Consider the following 18,468-nt stretch of genomic DNA (forward strand, 5'->3'; position numbering starts at 1 on the left):
TGATTATAGGTAATAAATATCTTTTTTTTTTAACTTATTGCAGAGGCAGTTTTTCCACTGTTAATGAGGGTAATTTGACTTGGTTGAAGGATTGCAGTTCTTAAGAATTAATGCAGTAATCCAATTCAAAGATTTAAAGAGATCTAAGATTTTTCACAGGTCGCGTGCTAGTGAATGTGCTCCTATCACATAGCAGCTAATGGACTTGAACGCCAGTCTGTCATTTACTCTGTTCGCGCACGGCACAGCAGCTTTGCCCTTGGTCGTGAGTCTACTTTCCAAGCATTGCAGGTTATTTAGAAGTGTGGTATATTTGTAACACTTTTGAGAGATAGGATCCTATTTCCCACAGCCCCTAATTACTATGAAAACTGGGGTTATCTTTCTTAATTACACGTTTGAATCCTAATCTGCTAAGGTCTGAGGAGTATCAGGCTCACAGGAGCAGCCTTCTCACATTTTTCTTTCTTTCTTTCATTCTTTTTTTTTTTTTTTGAAAGGAGGGCTTTTTCTTTTTTTAATGTATTTTTAAAAACTAATTCACGTATCATTGTATTCATACATATAGGTTAATTCACGTGAATACAAAGGTTATGTGCCTGGTATTCATAACTTTCCATTTTTGATAATGATGTATTATTAACAGCTAACAATATTTTGTAAAGCCTTATTTGTAAAGGATGTTGGAAATGCTCTTATTTCCCGATCCCATTATGTTCCTAAATATTAAAAATCCCATTTTGAAGCAATTAGAAGCATTCACTTCGCCTTCCACGTGTGTTCCGCAGACAGCGTCACCATACTGTGCACACAGGAACCTTTGTTCCTTAATTAGAAAAAGGACTAGAGCTCATTAATTGTGGTTCCAAGTGGTGTCTGCTCGAACACGGAGGCAACAATACATGGAGAGGAGAGACCCAGCCTAAATTTGGAGGCTCTCGGCAGTTCTCAGTACTGGGAAAAGGTAAATAAACAGCAAAGGGTCCTTGTAGGGCTGTCCCCACTCCCTGGGCTGTCCTTGAGGCCCGGCTGTCTGCTCATCAGTTTTAAAGCCAAAGAGATTTCTGTTTGCACAGAAGGAAGGGAAGGGGAGATGGCGACAACTTGTATAGAAATGTAGACCTTTGCCTCTGTCGAAAGCCTATCATCTGAAGACAAAAACAGGTCAGGAGTCTCTTGGGCTTTTTTGATAAGTGAGTGGACCCCATCTAGATGCATTTAGATGTTATTGAAAGTGAGTGGATTGCTGGCAGACATGATAGAAGACAGATAGGTTTTATAGGCCGATTTTCTCTGCTGGCTGGAAAGGCGGACCTTTGGAGAGGAATCTGGAGAGTTTTGAAAGCTGAAACTCCCAAACTGAATTGGCAAAGCCTTAGACCCACATCAGTCATCAACAAAGAGCCCTAATTTCCACAACAAGAACGGGCATTTCTCCAGCCTCCCGGAAACTTCCTGCATCTAAATGTTCTCAGAACGTCTCACTCAGGCAAATGGTGGACTCCTCTCCTCAGGTCAAGGTGGAGCTTCCAGAGGCAGGGAAGCGAGCAGTTTTAGCGGAGGATCTCAGACCCCACGGGAGGTGTCTTCTTGTGGTTTGTCTGGACTTGCGAGGGAATGCCGAAATAAAGGTTGGGAGGGATAAAGCAAAATGTCAGTTTGAAAGCCAGAGAATGAAAAGTAGAGCAGTTAATTTGAGGGTCAGTTTGCTCTTCTTCGGGAAGATTCTGTTCCGTGAGATCCACTCTCTAGAAGGCAGAGAACTCAGGAGCCACTAGGCAAGGCTGTGGTCCTCTCCTGCCACTCCTGTCAACCCCTTCCTCCTTCTCGATCGAGTTCTCCTTCCGTCCCTGCCACAGGATAAATTGCCTTATCCCACTAATGCTAATGGAAGATGTTATTAACAAAAGGGAGCGCCTTATAAAGGTAGCAGAGATCTGGGAAGGGGAGGCATGACTCCCTCTCCCCTGTGCTGATCATCAGTGGTATGGGTCAGAACAGGTGAACGTGGAAACAAATATTTTTCCCTAAAACGTTCTGCTGTTTAAAGAGACGTATCTAGCTAGCAATATATATATATAATTTTTTTTTCTTTCCCCCACCAGTAATTTTTTCATGTTGTATTTCTCAGAGAAAGCAAAAAAAAAAAAAAAAAAGATTTTAAAATGTAAAAACCTGTTCTTCAATTGAGTATGCAAAAATCTCATTGCAGTATTTATTCCAAACCTGCTCTCATAATGTTCAGTCAAGGAGAAAACAGCAAAAAACAGTTGTTGATGGACTTAGCACAGAACTGGATTAAATAAGCATTAGTCTACTGAAGCTGATTACAGGAATATGAAAATGCAGTATCTTAATGGTACATATTTTTATGTGGCAGCTCAGTTGCCTTTCATTTTGCAGCTAATATGTCTATTCTTATGAGTCATTTACTTCTTTAATTACCTTTTGCAGGCAAGGCACCATGGTATATTAATGTGAATGATTTTTACTGCCAGTTTATCATACAATGCCCCAGAAGTTGAAAGGCGTAATTGACTTGGAAGAACAGCTCATGAAGGAAACAATATTTAGTTGACAGCTTTCCTTGTACTCTCTGTTGACGTTTATGAGTTTACACTATGCTAAAGGAGTAATAAACACAATTTTCTTTCAATAACAGGAAAGGGTAGCTTCTAAAATACATTTGTGGAAAGCACATTTGTTCATTTCTTGAATAATATGAAAATAACACATTCCTAGTGATAAGACCTCTCAGATTGCCAATTGAATTAAACCTTTGAAGGTGCATTTATAACCTGTCTCGGAGCATTAGGAGATATTAGGGTTCATGTGATTGAATCGATTTAATGAATATTTAAATTATATACAGATTTGGATAAATCATATTTAAATCTAGGTGTTAGAGTGAGACTGCTGGGTCCTGTCCTCCCAATTTCCAGAGGGAGGGAAGACAGGAAGGGAGCTTGAGAATTGTCTGGAGGGAGATTTTCTTTCTCCAAAGGGAGGGGAAGTCTGACAGTGTATTTTGGGAAAATCAAAAAGAAGGCACAGTCAGTACAACTCCTTATAAGGAATGGGCTTCGAACAGTTAAAATCAAGACCAAGGAGGGTCTCTGCTCTTCTGGGTCTCTGCTCAACTGGCACATTGAGTTGACTTGGGCCTTTAGCAAGTGCCCGTTTGTTTTACCCATCACTTCCACGGTCCCCTGGGCCCCCTGGCTCACTGGCTCTGGGCAGACCCTGGTTTGGCACATCGGTTTAGAGGGAGTTAAACTTTTCACAGTTTTCTGGATTGTTTGCAGTTCAGTCCTGTGCAGCATAATGAAAGTTTTCTAGCCATCTGTTGTTAAGCTGGCGGTGAGCAAGGCCAGTATATCCAAACAAAGTTCTGGCCTGCCGTAAACTGAACCTGTCAGTCTAGCATAGCTTTGCTGACCCCTCCGAGGAATAGGGCAGCCCTTGGTACCAGGCACTCGCTGCATAGAGCTTTCAAAGGGGAACTATTTTGGGGGTGGGGGTGGGGGCCTGTTTACTTTTCCCTTGGTGTTCCTCTCCCTGGCTTGAACTAGTTTATACTTAATCTTTATGTGGATAAATGGACACTCTCTCCCCCTGCCCCCTTCTCAGAGCAAGAGGCATTACTTCTTAATAGGGGATTATAAATTTTAGGACAAGGCACAAGTGTCCATAAAAGCCTGCAAGGTGGCTGTGATTGGAAAGGGTGTGCTGCGCAGTTATTTTTGTTAGATTGTTTTGTCTTTCTGTGTTTGGGGACAAATAGTCCAGGCACTGCAAGTTCCTATATTTATTACTTACCTTATATAACTAAAAGTGTTTCATAGCTTTAAAGGGACTTTTTTTTCCCTTTTTTTGCCCTTTTTCTTCTGCACTTTGTGTTTTACCCTCAGAAGTTAATCCACAGCAGAACTTAGCTGAGCCGCCGCCATTCGACAGTGCTCCCAGCTGTCTGTTGCCCGCTTCTCTGTTCTCATGTACAAGGTGCATCTATTGCTTTTAATTGCCTAGCCTAACCGTAAAATAATTTCATTGTTTCGTGGGGGTTTTTTTTCTGTAGTAAATGTTTAATTCCTATTTTCTCCTTAGTAGCGTTCACTTGACTCCATAGGAAATAACTCTATATGTTCAGATTCTTGATACTTATATATGCATGTATATGTGTGTGAGCATATATGTACACACACACATATATTACATAACAGCGCGCGCGTGTGTGTGTGTGTGTGTGTGTGTGTATCTCAACACCTGTCTAAGCCTGCCCCTAACCCTTGTTGGTTTCCTTTTGTTAATGACACCTTGTAGGTGCTGTTGTATTTTTTTTCTTGGTCTTGCTGCAGTATATTTCCTGTTAAGAGGGGACTCTGGGGAGCCATTGTCAAACCTCTGTATCCATCTCAATTCATTAAAATATCCAGGGAGAATGGCCACTGTCATTGAATAACTATGTCAGCCACTCCCATGGCTGCCTTAGCCCCTAGATGAGAAGCAGACCACAGTCCCATGCAGTAACAAAGGAAAAAGGCCCCGAAAGGATGCGCATGTGTCTTAAGCACCAACGTGAAGGGGTGTGGGTTCAACTTTAACTGCAGTCATGGGATCTACAAGGGTCAGGAGTTCCGTACATGGTGGGGAGAGGGTGCAGAAGCAGCAAAGGAATAAACAAGGAGATACAAGGCTTCCCCTTTAAGGGACAGGGAGTATTGCAGTAGTGTAAAATATCCAATTTAAAATTTAAATGAGTGCACTTACTTGGAAATACCATACAGTCATAATCTGTTTGTAAGGTGACTGACATATAAAGTGCTTTTTTGTTTTAAGGTAAAAAAAAAAAAAATGTATTCGGGTTAGAGTTTCGGGTGTAAATGTCAGGTGCAACGTAACATGGACTCACTGCAAGAGTCAAGCAAATAACCTTGGCATTTAGGACACTGCCTTTTAGAACATGAAATTGTATTTTGTTGTGTGTCTTTTTTTTTTTAAGGAGGACTACATTAAGGGGTCACCTATTAGCTGTGTTTTTGCTGTCTTAAACTCAGCCCTTCTGTCTATTAAAATCAAACCACTGTGTAAACATTCCAGTGTTGTTCGTGGTCTCTACAATGGCCACGGGGATCAGGTTTCACCTGCCTGCACATCTTCAAGCAATTAGAGCAATTAGCGTGAAGCCATTTCACATTCAAGGATTCAAGGTCTATGGTGACATTCAAGTCCAGAAGTCTGAAAGGGAGAGAGGAAGTGTCCTGGAGCATGGCTACGATTCCATGGCCCTGAGCAGACAATTTCTCTTTTAAAAATGGGAGCCCTTTAATGATATTATTATGAGGTTTTTAAATGACATATCAAAAGTTGTTTATATCAAAAAAAAAGCCCCAACAGTCACTTAATTATACTAATGAAGGTCTTTATACATGGCAGATTTTTAAAAAAGAGCTTCAGCGTCTCTAAGAAGTGGAGGGTAGCTCCTTGCCCCACCGCTGTAGTGATGGCGTTGTTTGCAGAGGAAGAATGTCTTAGAATGTATAAGGGGATGGAATTAGCATTCTCTTTTTTTCATGGTAGACCTCCCTGTTTTGGGTAAAGGTCATATCTACAGCAACATGGGATACTTAGGAGATTTTTGGGAGTAAGATTTACGTACCTTTTTTTTTTTTTTTAAGGTTAGAGAGGAACAGTAGTGACTTTAAGACATGTGCCTAGGGCACTTTAAAGACCAATAATCAACTTGATTTTGCAAACCAACTCTGTAGGCATGAGAGAAGGTAACTTTTAAGGACAGTCTTAGAATACAGGATGGCTTTTGTCTTGTTTTGTTTGCTTGTTCGTGTTTTTTACATTTGTAACTAAGTTACACAGGCATCTTGTTTGCATGAGGCGAACCCTTAAACTGATTACATCGTTTTAAATAGGTTAGCACATTTTTAAAATCTACATTGTACAGTTGATTTATGCGAAAGGCGGGGAGGGACATTTAGAAAAAATCTAGGGTGCTGCAGAAGATCTGGCTCTGAAGTCCCAGAAGGTTGTGCAGAATCTGGAGGAACCGCAGGCTAAGTCCGAAGGTGCAATTCTATTTCCCTTTAACCTGGTGCTGCCCATTCACGCCGTGTTTGTTAACAAACAGCTCTGGGGACAGACTTGGTGGGAGAGTTACCTTTTCTTTATATGCACTGACTTTGATTCGAATAAGAGGCTTATTTTTAAAAGAAAACAATTGCGTGCCTCCAAGAAAGATCTTGAGGTAATTCCTTTATGGAACTGTGCTAGTGGGCTTCAAAGCTACTAGGTGTTGAGCACTTCTCTGTCTGTAGGACGGAATGCATCTGTCTATTTTTGTGACTGAAGCTGGAGCGTTCGTGCTCATTCGGTAACTAGCCATGTCAGGGAACTAGAGTCCTTAGAGCTCTCCAGCCCCATCTCGAACTACTTAGAGCCCTTCTGTGGAGAGCTGCTCTTCCTGACCGCCCACTTGCATGGCGGCCAGGCTATGTGTCTTTTGAAACTGCATTGCAGAGCAGATGCAGGGATGGTAGTATAATGCAGCCCGCTGGACCCTGAGCAAGGTAAGGGTCTGCCTTTTCCCCCTGCCTTTCGGAAATAGATTGCTAGAAGACCATTTGTAGCGTTTATAACTGGACCAGCTGAGTTAGACAGCAACATCTGAACTGGATACTCTACCCCTCCTAAAAGTGGGGAGGCAGGCATGGAAGCGCTGTGGGGCTCAGAAGGGAGGTGAGGCAGTAAACCAGATCTTTCCCATTTTTTTTTTTTCCCTCCTAGCCTAGTCCTCTATTTCTATGATCTGCCTTTTGAACTGTTTTTGTGGCTGATCAGTTCCACCTAATATGTCTCTTGATTTCTGCTATTGTAATACTCAGGCGACATGCTGTTCTCTTCATTTTTATAAGCTTTAGATGCTTCTGCCTGTCATATTCTGGCGGTTTATCTTCAGCGTCTGGATTTGCTTTCAGACTTGAATGTCTATCAAGCTGCCGTTGCTTTGAATGTGAGATCAAAAGAAGATGAATTCCAGTAAAAAATTTCCTTCCATGAAGAAAAGATTGGGGCCTATGTAAACATCCCACTGACAGTTCCCAATGAGTTATTTTAGCCGAGTATTAGCACCTGGATGACAGACAGTCCGGCATTCCATGCTCAATAACAAATCAGTTGCTTCCGTGGCAGAAGAACATTGCCACAACAGCAATACATTTTCAGAAGGAATCCTTTTCTTCCTCCTCCCCTTCCCCCTGTTTCTTTTTTTTATTGAATATGGCTGTTCAGCTCCTCATCTTATTTTTCAAGCTGACTTGTTCTGCCTTTAGCAGTTTACTTTTCTTTACAGTGTCTGTCAAGTTACCCGGGTGACGGAAGACAGGACTTTGATAATTAGTTTGGGGCGGGTTAAGGAGTGTTCGAGTAGACAAGCTAGGCATCTGGAGATAAACAGGTAGTTTGGTTGATTGCAGAGAAGGAAAATGGAAAGGAAAAGCAGCAAAAGCAAGATCAAGGGCATATCCCGGGAATGCGGGACGATATGTTCTTTAAAAATACATGTGACAAATTTCTCTAAAGTCTGCAGAATCTGGATTTTCTTTCTTTCTTCCCTGTTTTTTTTTTTTTTTTTTTTTAAGCATCTTGCCTATGTAAATGTCACCACAAAAATATCTCAAGAGCAGGTTTCCCGAAACCCTGTCGGTGTGTATTTGTCTGCGAGAATGAGCCATTTGGCGAGGGCTCGGTCTGGCCAGGACACACTTCTGATGCTGTGTCGCTGCTTGCAGACCTGGAGTGATTTAGATACGGGGAGCATTAATAGATTTCCTTAAGTGCTAAATGCAACTTTGAAAATTACCTGCAAGCTCCAACTGATCTTTCAACTTTGAAAGTGAAGAATTACTTGAGGAATTCTTGTGGTTTCTTTGTCATTTAGTGAGAGCCCAGCCAGCTACTGTGGAGGCAAGCGTCCCTGAGGTTGCCTACAAAGGGCAATGTTCCAGTGTGTTTTCTCCTCGAGTGTGCTTCAGCCGCACAGCACTTCCTGTTTATTCAAACATCTTTTTTACCACTCGGCAACCCCCGCTTCACAGAAACAGCCAGAACCCATCTACAGCAAGAAGACGGAAATCCAAAGGCAGACAGTGCGAGCTCACTCCGTCAAACTCTTCATTTTCTCTGTAAGTGTCCAGAGAAAAAAAAAAAAAGGAACATTTTTGCGGGGTTAAACTTTTAAACTAGGGATCCGCTCCTGCGCAGATGATCTCTGAAGGGCAAAATAAGATGATCCAACTTGTTTACTGCTTTCTCTCCACCGCCCCCCCCCCCCCATCAAAGGCGGTTTTCTTTTTAGAGATTTGAGAAGACCGGTTGGTTCTAACTCCTTGTTAATTCGCTCTTGCTTTCGGACGGGTCTTGGGATACGAGCCGCGAAGTAGGCAGCCGAGGGTCCTCAGGACAGTTTTATACGCTTGAATGTAGTTTGGAGCCCTCTCTGCTTATTTGGGACTTTGTTTTGTTTTGCCTTCTTTTTCTTCCTGTTATCACCAGTGGTGAGAGGGTGCAGGGACGGTGCCTTTTGTAATTCTGCCTCTGTGGAATTGTCCTCTGATGTTTGCATCACGACACCGTCATCACTTGTGAATCGGTCTTGATAATATTTGTACCAATTTCATGCCAATAAAAGTCAGACTGCTGAAACAAGCACGGTCATTATCTCATTCATATTACTATTGTTTAAACGGAGTGGGCTGCGAAAGGAAAGAGAAAGCCCGCCTCACTTTCCGCGATGGTTGTTAACTTTGATGTTGGAAAGCTCTTTTCAAAATTCTCATTGTGGGTAATTAGTATGGTTGGGAAAGCCCTTGGACCTAGGTTGCTGCTTCCCTCTGTGTCGAAGAGCGGATGGGATTGCTCTCTGAGTCCTTTCTGGTGAAATGAGTTTCTTAACACATGGTTTGACATTTTTTTTTCAAGGGTTCCACCTTTTCCTGTCTGATGCCTTCGCCCCTTTGTGCCTCTCCCCCCCCCATCTCCCGCTGCACCCCTCCCCCAACCCTGACCCCCAACTTCACTGTAATTGGTAAGCCAGGTGCTAATTTTTTTTTTTTTTTAAACTATGTACTGGTCAGGGAATAGACAGGAAATGGAAAATTAGCTCTTTTGATCTTAAGAGAATTGTTATTACTCTGAACCTTGTTTGTTAGTCCCCAGACTAAATATCCTTAAATTTTACTGTCTAAAACAGCATCTGTTAGAATCGAGAAAGAAATAAGCTCTGTAGTTGTCCGGACCTCTGATGGAAGAAATTAGTTAAATAAAATAAATAAGTGCACGCGTGTGTTGCTATTGCTCTGCTAGCTTTTTTAATGTTCAGAAGTTGTTCTACTTTGCAGGGAAAAAAAATTATGTTTGCGACTGCCTTAAGGACAATTTGTTTAACAGTAGGAGTAATTGCAGGGAAAATGGAAAGAGTGACTGAAGGTATTTACTCAGATGTTAGTGTAGGTGTGGGGGCCGAAGACGCAGTGTGGGAACAGTGGGCTGCTTTTCTTGGTATCTCAGTCTATTTGATGACCATCAAATTTCCCAGCTCGCTGGTTTTGTTTTTTCTGGATGGCATGTTTGATTATTTATCAGAAGGGGAAGGGAGTAGCTGAAGCAAATAAACATGTGACCAAGTTCTGTTTTGTTTTCCACTCAGAAAGCCATGCCCTTTCACAGATATACAGAAAATAATAAATGCATTGTTTTATGATAAAAGGAAATTATATGTGCTTTTTTTTTTTTTTTTTTTGGTAAAAGGCGAGTGAGTTAACCCTTGAGACCCAGGAACCTTTTTGACTTCTGCGAATTTGCCAGGCTTTTTTTTTCCCCAAGGATTAATCTATTGAGGTGTATGGTTTTATGGGGCAGGATTTCCCAGGATTAGTTGTTCAGCCGTGAAGCTTTTCTAGATGCTGGGCTTGGTTCTGCCTGCCTCAGTAGCTCTACCTTGCTGCTGTGCTTGTGTGTGTGTGTGTGTGTGTGTGTGTGTATGTGGACACATGAGCAGCTCTTGGAGTTCTACTGAAGGCCCTGTTCTGACTGTAGATCTAAACATGAACAGTTGAGTTAAAGGAAAATACTCCAGAGTTTCTGTGACCAGTGTGCAGCATAATGGATTAGAGGCCCACTCCTCCCTTTACATTTGCCTAGCAGATAGTATAATGGCAGCTAATGACAGGTACCTCATCGTCCCTCAAAAACACCTTCCAGACTTCAGTATTATGTAATGCATGTGGTGCTCTTCGGGATTGTTATCTCAGATTGAGGCCTCTCGAGACAGAGGGGAAGGCTCGAATCTACATTAAATGTAGATTTTGAAGCAAGCATGCCAAAAAACATCATTGTATTGTTGTTTGAAATCTCAGGTGGGGTTTGCACAACTCTCTATAGACGTTCTCTATACTTAAGCCTGAGCTGACGAATGTGCACACACCAGCACGTTTTTGATAGTTCGAGGATGATTTTCTACAGAGGCTTCCCCTTTCATCCACATCCTGAAAAAGTAGTGGACAGGAGCCTAGCACGGTGCCTGGCCCAGTCATATCAAGCCCTATAAATCCCCGTTGAAAATCTGCTTCATTGCCTATACTGTTCTGGAATGCGGATTGGAAACGTGCACACAGAGGGATTCCCTCTTCATTGACTATATAAGGGAACAATGCAGCAGACACTCGGACATAGCACAGCCCCCACCAGTCTGGCCCAGCATGTATGTCACTGGGAGGTGGCTTTGCTCCAGAGAGGGCAGCAGTGGAAGCAGGAGCCTCTCTTTCCTCTGTCATCCTCTTGGGTGACTCTCCAGAAGGCGGTTGGGTTGGATAATCATACTTTGTGCCTGTACAGAGCCTTTGTCTGTGAAATCAAAGTGGCTGACTAATGCTAACTTGTTAATACTCAGAACACCCTTGGGACATAGGTAGGCTGCAAAGATTATCCCACTTTTGAGGTGGGAAAATGTCCTGTTGTTAAAATAGTTTACAATTTCCGGGTGTGTCTGTACTTAATGGTCAGGCTAGACCTGGACGGGCTATGATCTAGATGCCATGAGAAGCATTTTTCCGGTGCCATATTCAGCCCTGACCACAGGCGGTCTCATGAGAAAGTGTTTTACCATGAGGAAACTGGACTGGAAAATACAGCTAGTGTGAGGGAGGCGGCGAAGAGGACTGAAGCTTAATTTTAATCCATTTAGGGTGGAAGTGAGGATTTTGTTGTTGTTGTTTTTAAGATACAACACCGGCTGGGATTTTTGATTTTTGTTTGATTTCACACGAACCCAATATGATGTAGGCAGTTTAACTTCCACAAAAATCAAGTTCATTTGTTCTTTGCAAAGACACAGACACCGCTCTGCAAAGTTGAGTCAGAAGTTACTCTGCAGCCCTGGTGCTTTGGGGGCAAAAGAATTGAAACATTCTGTTAAGTTTAGATGTTACTATGTGATTCTTCAGTTCTGGTGTGTCTTAAGCCTCTCTGCTATGGTTACTAAGCACAGTGAAAAAATTAGTCATGTGCCCTTTGCTGTTTCAAGTCTTTTGTTGAAAGCTTTTTCAGAAGTCTCTAGAGTAGGGTAGTCGTGCATAGGTTGTTTGGGCTCCGGTACTGTTTATTTGAACCTGATTATAGAAATCAGATTTGGAAATTCTCTCTTAAAATGGGTTTTTAACTTTAAAAAAAGTAATTTTTAAAAGACCATAAATAATATGATTCCACGTATGCTTAAGAAAATTACTTCGCGGGGCATCTGGGTGGCTCAGTGGTTTAAGTCTCTGCCTTCAGCTCAGGTCATGGTCTCAGGGTCCTGGGATCGAGCCCCACATCGGGCTCTCTGCTCAGTGGGGAGCCTGCTTCCCCCTCTCTCTGCCTGCCTCTCTGCCTACTTGTGACCTCTCTCTCTCTCTCTCTCTCTCTGTGTCAAATAAATAAATAATCTTAAAAAAAAAGAAAGAAAGAAAAAGAAAATTACTTCACTTAAGCATACTCCTAGATGTTGACAGTGTACCAATATGTAGGTGATGATGTGACACTTTGTTTTTTTCTTTTCCTAATTAATGTATGGATACTCCATATCTTCTACCACGAGCTTATCGTGTTCATAATCAGGGATCATGTATAAAGCATTTTTTGAAGTCACCGAAGAATCACTTACTGAATGTCAGACCCTAGCTCATGCACTTTACATGTACTGATTGTCATGGAGGAACAGTTATCTCCTTCCATTCTTATAGATGAAGAAACTGGGGCCCAGAGAGGTTAAGTAACTTACCCAGCGTCACACAGCTAGCAAGTGGTGGAGCTGGGGTTCGAAGGTTCAGGTAGAAGGGGTTCACATCCAGATGGAACGACCGGCAGATGCTACACTACCATGTGTAGTGCTTTTGTGTAAGCACATTAATATGTCATTCTTTCTTTGATTTTATTTATTTATTTGAGAGAGAATGAGTGAGAGAGAGCATGAGAGAGGAGAAGGTCAGAGGGAGAAGCAGACTCCCCAAGGAGCTGGGAGCCCGATGTGGGACTCTATCCTGGAAGTCCGGGATCATGACCTGAGCCAAAGGCAGTTGCTCAACCAACTGAGCCACCCAGGTGCCCTCATATTAATATTTCTTAAAGCTAATTTATTTTTCTTCAGAATTGCTGTGATTCTCTCAAGGTCAGTAATTCCCCCAAATTCCCAGAGAATCCCTATTTCTTCATGCATGAAGACTCAAGTTCCACCTTATGCTAAACTGTGGTTACTAGAAGTTCCAAAAATCATTGTCGCACTGTGAGTACAACTCCGTGAACACAGCTGCCCATCTGATGAACAAAGTTTTGTTTTTAATATCCTTTTTGAGAAAGGGATTTTAGTTCCTTGACCAGAGCAATAAAATCTATTTTTCTTTTGCCATATCCTCTACCTGTAGTCTATGCACATATATTTATATTTCTAGGAAAGATAAAATCTCAAAAAGTTTCCTATAGGATTGCCTTGCTGGCTTCAATTCTTCTGAACATTTCTAATTTTTTTTTTCCCCCTGAAGATCTGTTCTGTTTAGCAAGTAGTTCTAGTTCTCTGTGAATGGAAGAGTTCCAAATCCATGGATCTGTGGTTCAGTGGCCATTTTGGGTTGTGTCATTCCCGAAGTCCAAGTGAAGGGATTCTAATCCAAACTGTGTGACCTTTGGCATATTGTGTAAACGTTCTGTTTATGGAAAGCACTTTAGAAGTAAGCCAGAGCCACGGTTGGCATTCAGTATTGGCCATCTTCTTCTTCCTCACCAGCAGCAGCGTATCTTCATCTCCCGCTAGCTTTCTGTTTGGCCCCGAGGATGCCATTCCTGCCGCCTTGTTCTAAGAGTCAAGGCAAGGCTTGGTTAGGGTTTGGTGAAGGTCAGAAAGAACCATGCTTGCTCAAGTGCCTTTGTCAGCAGCAGGGGCCAGGACTCTTGGCTACACATCTGTGTGACCTTGAGCAAATCACAGATCCTCTCTTGCCCTCAGCTTGTTTTTTGTACAGTGAACGGTGTCTGCCCTAGATTCCTTTTGGTTCAACAGAGGGTGCTGTGGTTTTCTCATCGTCTCTGTAAAGAGGACAATGACTGGTTTGAGATTACTGGGAAACAGGAATGTTTGCTTTCCACAAAATATATTTTCGTAGGTGTGGGGTAATGTGTCATAGTAATATATTATATTTAGTAAGTATCATGTACAAGTCTTGTGCTAAGAACTTTCCATGCAGACTTCACTTCACATAATGCTTATAATTAACCTGTCTCTTCCTATGTTTCTGTATGTACTAACTGTATGTGTTAACTTGGTATAATAATTTTTTTTTTTTTTAAGATAAAGAGAGAGCATGAATGGGTGGTTAGGGCTAGAGGGAGAGGGAGAGAGAATCCTCAAGCAGACTCCCCACTGAGGGCAGAACCCGAAGCGGCACTCAATCCCACGATCCTGAGATCATGACCTGAGCCGAAATCAAGAGTCAGACACCTAATTGGCTGAGCCACACAGGCGTCCCTTAACTGGGTGTAATAATCCCTCAAAGAACTGAAAATTAAATGAGATAATAGGTCTGTACTCTTCAGTACCTGTCTGGTAATAAATAGCCCAAAATTACAACATTTATTACTATCTTCCTCATCCCCATTAACCAGGAACCAAGCATTTTGTATTTAAAATACAAAAACTGTATTTGAAGAATACAATTATTTGGAAATGCAAATCAAAAACCTCAGGAAGATGGTGCCTCACAGCTGTTATGATGGCTATTGTCAAAAAGACAAGAAATATCAAGGGTTGGCGAAGATGTGGAGAAAAGTGTACCCTTGTGCACTTTTGGTAGGAATGTAAACTGGAGGAGCCACTGTAAAAAACAGTATGGAGGCTCCTCAAAAAGTTAAAAATAACATTATTCTATGATCCATCAATTCCCCTTCTGGATATATATCCATAGGAAATGAAGTCACTGCCTCAAAGAGATACCTTCACTGCCACATTCCTAGCAGCATTATTTACAATAGCCAAGACAAAGGAAATAACCCAAGTATCCATTGATAGATGAATAAATAGATAAAGAAAATGTGGTGTGTGCGGACTATGATTCACCCATAAAAAAGAAGGAAGTCCTGCCATTTGCAACAACACAAATGGACCTTAGGGGCACTGTGCTGAATGAAATTAAGTCAAACAGAGAAAGACAAATACTGTATGATCTCACTCGTAATGTGGAATCTAACGTAAGTAAACCCATAGAAACAGAACAAGTTGGTGATTGTCAGAGGCAGAGAGTGGGGTGAGAGGTGGGCATGGGAGTAAAGGTTGTCCAAAGCTACCTGCTTACAGTTACAAGAAAAGAAAGTTCTTGGGATGTAATATGCATCTTGGTGAGTGAAGTTAACCATATTGTATCAAATAAATATTTGAAAGTTGCTAAGAGAGTAGATCTTAAAAGTTCTCGTTACAAGGAAAAAGATTGTAACTATGTGAGGTGATAGCTGTTAACTGAACTTAACTGTGATAATCATTTTGAGAGATATGTCTATATATATATGTATATATATATATATATATATATAGACATATATCTCTTTATATCATATAGATATCAAAACATGCCAATTTATATGTCTAATGTATCACTGTGGTATACACCAAAAATTAAAATATTATATGTTAAGTGTATCTCACTAAAACGGAGAGGAAAAGAGCATCCAGAGAAAATGTTTTTTAATAAACAATTATTGCAGGGGCTCCTGGGTGGCTAGGTCGGTTGAGCATCTGACTCTTGGTTTCCGCTCAGGTCATGATCTTGTGGTCATGGGATCAAGCTGTGTATCAGGCTACTTGCTCAGCGAGGAGTCTGCTTCAGATTCTCTCTCCCTGTCCTTGCCACACTCCCACCACCTCTTTCTCTCTCAAATAAATACAAATAAAATCTTAGGGATGCCTGGGTGGCTCAGTGGGTTAAAGCCTCTGTCTTCGGCTCAGGTCATGATCCCAGGGTCCTGGGATCGAGCCCCACCTCGGGCTCTCTGCTCAGCAGGGAGCCTGCTTCCTCCTCTCTCTCTGCCTGCCTCTCTGCCTGCTTCTGATCTCTGTCAAAGAAATAAATAAAATTTTTTAAAAAATTCAAAAAAATCTTAAAAAAAAAAAAACCATTAGAGTGATTTAATTCTCCCCTCCCAACAAAAAGCAAGTGGTCATAGCAGAGTGTGAGAATCCACAGTGGGTGAGAAAACACGGGCCAGCAATCATGCTAGATCTGAAAGCTGGTCCAGGTAGGTGGGAGAGGTGGGTCTAACTTAGATGATGGTAGAGCAAAGACACAGGTGCCCAGCCCCTGAGCTGTGCTGGACTTGTATTCATTTATGACAGGAAGTCTGTGCTCTTTCAGTTCAGTCTCTCTGCTGTTGGCATTATGAAATGCTCTTTTTGAAAAATAGTATTCTTGGTCACACTGAACCAAGGAATGGGGTGCTTGTCCTTATAAAGGTTTGAGGAAGGAATGCGCATCAGTGAATGATGACAATAGCATTGGAATCATAAGAGAAGCTGGATGAACTTGGATAGGTAAAGAGGCGAAGCCCAGTGTGAGGGAGAACAGTTGTAGCTGGGTGTGTCCACTCCTTCCAGTCTGCCTGCCTGGGGGTTGCCATCGCAGCCGTAGACGCTCAGGGCACCGCAGGGATTCACAGCAAGCGTCGGTCCCTTGGGACAGAGGATGCCTGGGAACACTCCTGCTGGAAGGAATTAAATGATAAGCAGAGTTTTTAGGAAAAGGTGGAATTTGTAAGTTTTTAATCTAATTTTTTAAATTTTTTAGCAACTCTATGGAGATATCTTTGACATAAAGAAACTACATAAGAATTAAGGTGTACAACTTGATGTTTTTATACATATGTATACGCTATGAAAAGATCCCCAACTCAAACTAACTCTGACTAAACTTTTAGCCTTTTGTGCATGTAACGAGTTTGGACTTAAGAAGTAGCCTCTTAGTGGGGCGCCTGGGTGGCTCAGTCAACTAAGTATGTGACTCTTGATTTTGGCTCAAGTCATGATCTCAGGGTCGGGAGTTGGAGCCCCAAGTCAGGTTCCATGTTCAGGACAGAGTCTCCGTGTCCTGCTCCCTCTGTTCCTCCCCCTGCTCTGTCTCTCTCAAATAAACAAACACATAAAAAAAAAAAATTCTCTTAGCAAATTTCAAGCAGACAATACAGTATTATTAAGTATAGGCACCATGCTGTGCATAAGAATTCTAGTACATACTCATCCTGCATAACTAACCAAACCTTTGTGCCTTTTGACCAGCATCTCCCCATTTCCAACCTTCCAGTGTCTGGCAGTCACCATTTTCTACTCTCCTTCTAGGAGTTCAGCCTTCTTAGGTCATATATATATATGTGTGTGTGTGTGTGTGTTAGATCATGCAGTATTTGTCTGGAAAAAGTAGAATTTAAGTGGAGAAGACATGTGGATGCCTTGTAAATATGGACAGAGAATGGGAGGGCAAATTTGCAGATGTGGCCATGGCTCCAAGATTCCTGGGAATGGAAGGATCTGGTTGAAGAAAGCAAGTCTTTTGTGTGAGGAAAAGAAAGCAGATAAAGTTACATTAAAAGATGTGATACTGGGACAAGGCCTTTCCCTTCCTCCTGAAAACAAAAGGACCTAAATTCATTCATGCATGTTTGGCTCTGTAGGACTGCATATCCCTTTGCCAGAATTACCTGCAGCCATATTTGGTCTAACCAGTGACCTTGGTAGAATGTGAGTGTCAAGTATGTATGAGACAGTGTTTGCTTGTTTTTGTTTTTCTGTCCTGGCCATTTACTAGACTTGTGACCTTGGGCAAGTCGCTGAACCTCACCATCTCGTGATTTTTCCACTTTAATTTGGTAATCATAAAACCTTGCCCTGCTTCCCTTTGAGATGTTGGGAATAAGAAGTAAGATAGCAAGTCTACAGCAACTAACTGGTATAGTGCCTGGCCCATGGTAAGCAATTCAATACATTGTTTTTATTTTAGTACTCTAAGTGCAGGGAGTTAACTATACTCGCTGCTCTATTTCTGGATGGTCCTTATTTCTTCAATTGTTATACTAGGGTAATCTTTGCTATTTGCAGTAACTGCTCTGAGAAATGTAAATTATTGGAGATGATGATGATGATCATGATGATGATGATGATTTTTGTCTTTGTTAACTTGGCCAAGAGTGAGTAATTCCATATTTTAGATTATTAGTCTGGTTTGGATCTTCCTTCTCTTTCCACTTCTATTTCTTTTCTTTTCTTTTTCCTTCCTTCCTTCCTTTCTTCCTTTTCTTTCCTTTCATCTTTCTTTCTTTCTTTCTTTCTTTCTTTCTTTCTTTCTCTTTCATCGCGGCTGGAATGCTTCCTCTAAACTAGCTTTCACTTTTCCTTCCTTCCCCAATGTTCAGGTAAGGGAAGGATGGTATTTTGGGAAGCATACCATTCATAGGGCATCCCAAGTATGTGTGATTTACACCACAAGGATAAAGGAATTCAGCATCATATTTGTTGGAGCAGAAACTAGGTTCAGTGTTAGTAGTAAAATCACAGAAACCTCTCCATTATTTTGAACATGATTGTGGCCAGATTCTTCTGCAAGCTTCAAAATGAGCTGGTCTCATCACAAGGTTTGAAAAGATATGAATCTGGATTATTCATAATGAGAGTTGCTGGGCTGCATCCCCATAAAAGACAATTGCCGAAAACAACAGGTTAATGCAGCAAGTTAATAGATCCCTTTGATTCATTTACCCTTGCAGTTGACCTCCCCCCCCCCCCACCACCACCATATTTTCTACTTTGGGAACTTGGAGAAGGAATGGGCCCATGTATTTATTTTTCACAGGGCACAATCTGGTCCTTCCGTAACAAGGAGAAACGAGTTTGAT

At 41.7% G+C, this 18,468-nt stretch overlaps 1 protein-coding gene across 39 annotated transcripts in view; it reads left to right on the forward strand.

Annotated features, from left to right (window-relative positions):
* Nucleotides 1–18,468, forward strand: part of FOXP1 (forkhead box P1) — a 495,436-nt gene that overhangs the window by 314,961 nt on the left and 162,007 nt on the right. For 3 of the 39 annotated variants that reach the window (XM_082698607.1, XM_082698640.1, XM_082698647.1), the window contains exon 1: nt 7,957–8,195. The exons of 32 other annotated variants lie outside the window; for them this stretch is intronic. In XM_082698607.1, the coding sequence (XP_082554733.1) occupies nt 8,010–8,195 (186 nt within the window). In that variant the 5' untranslated portion in view covers nt 7,957–8,009. Of the gene's footprint in view, nt 1–7,773; nt 8,196–18,468 lie in introns of those variants that run through there. 4 more of the 39 variants (XM_082698618.1, XM_082698619.1, XM_082698629.1 and 1 more) reach the window with 4 other exon arrangements.

Source organism: Mustela nivalis (assembly GCF_964662115.1).
Source record: "Mustela nivalis genome assembly, chromosome: 1".
NCBI lineage: Eukaryota > Metazoa > Chordata > Mammalia > Carnivora > Mustelidae > Mustela > Mustela nivalis.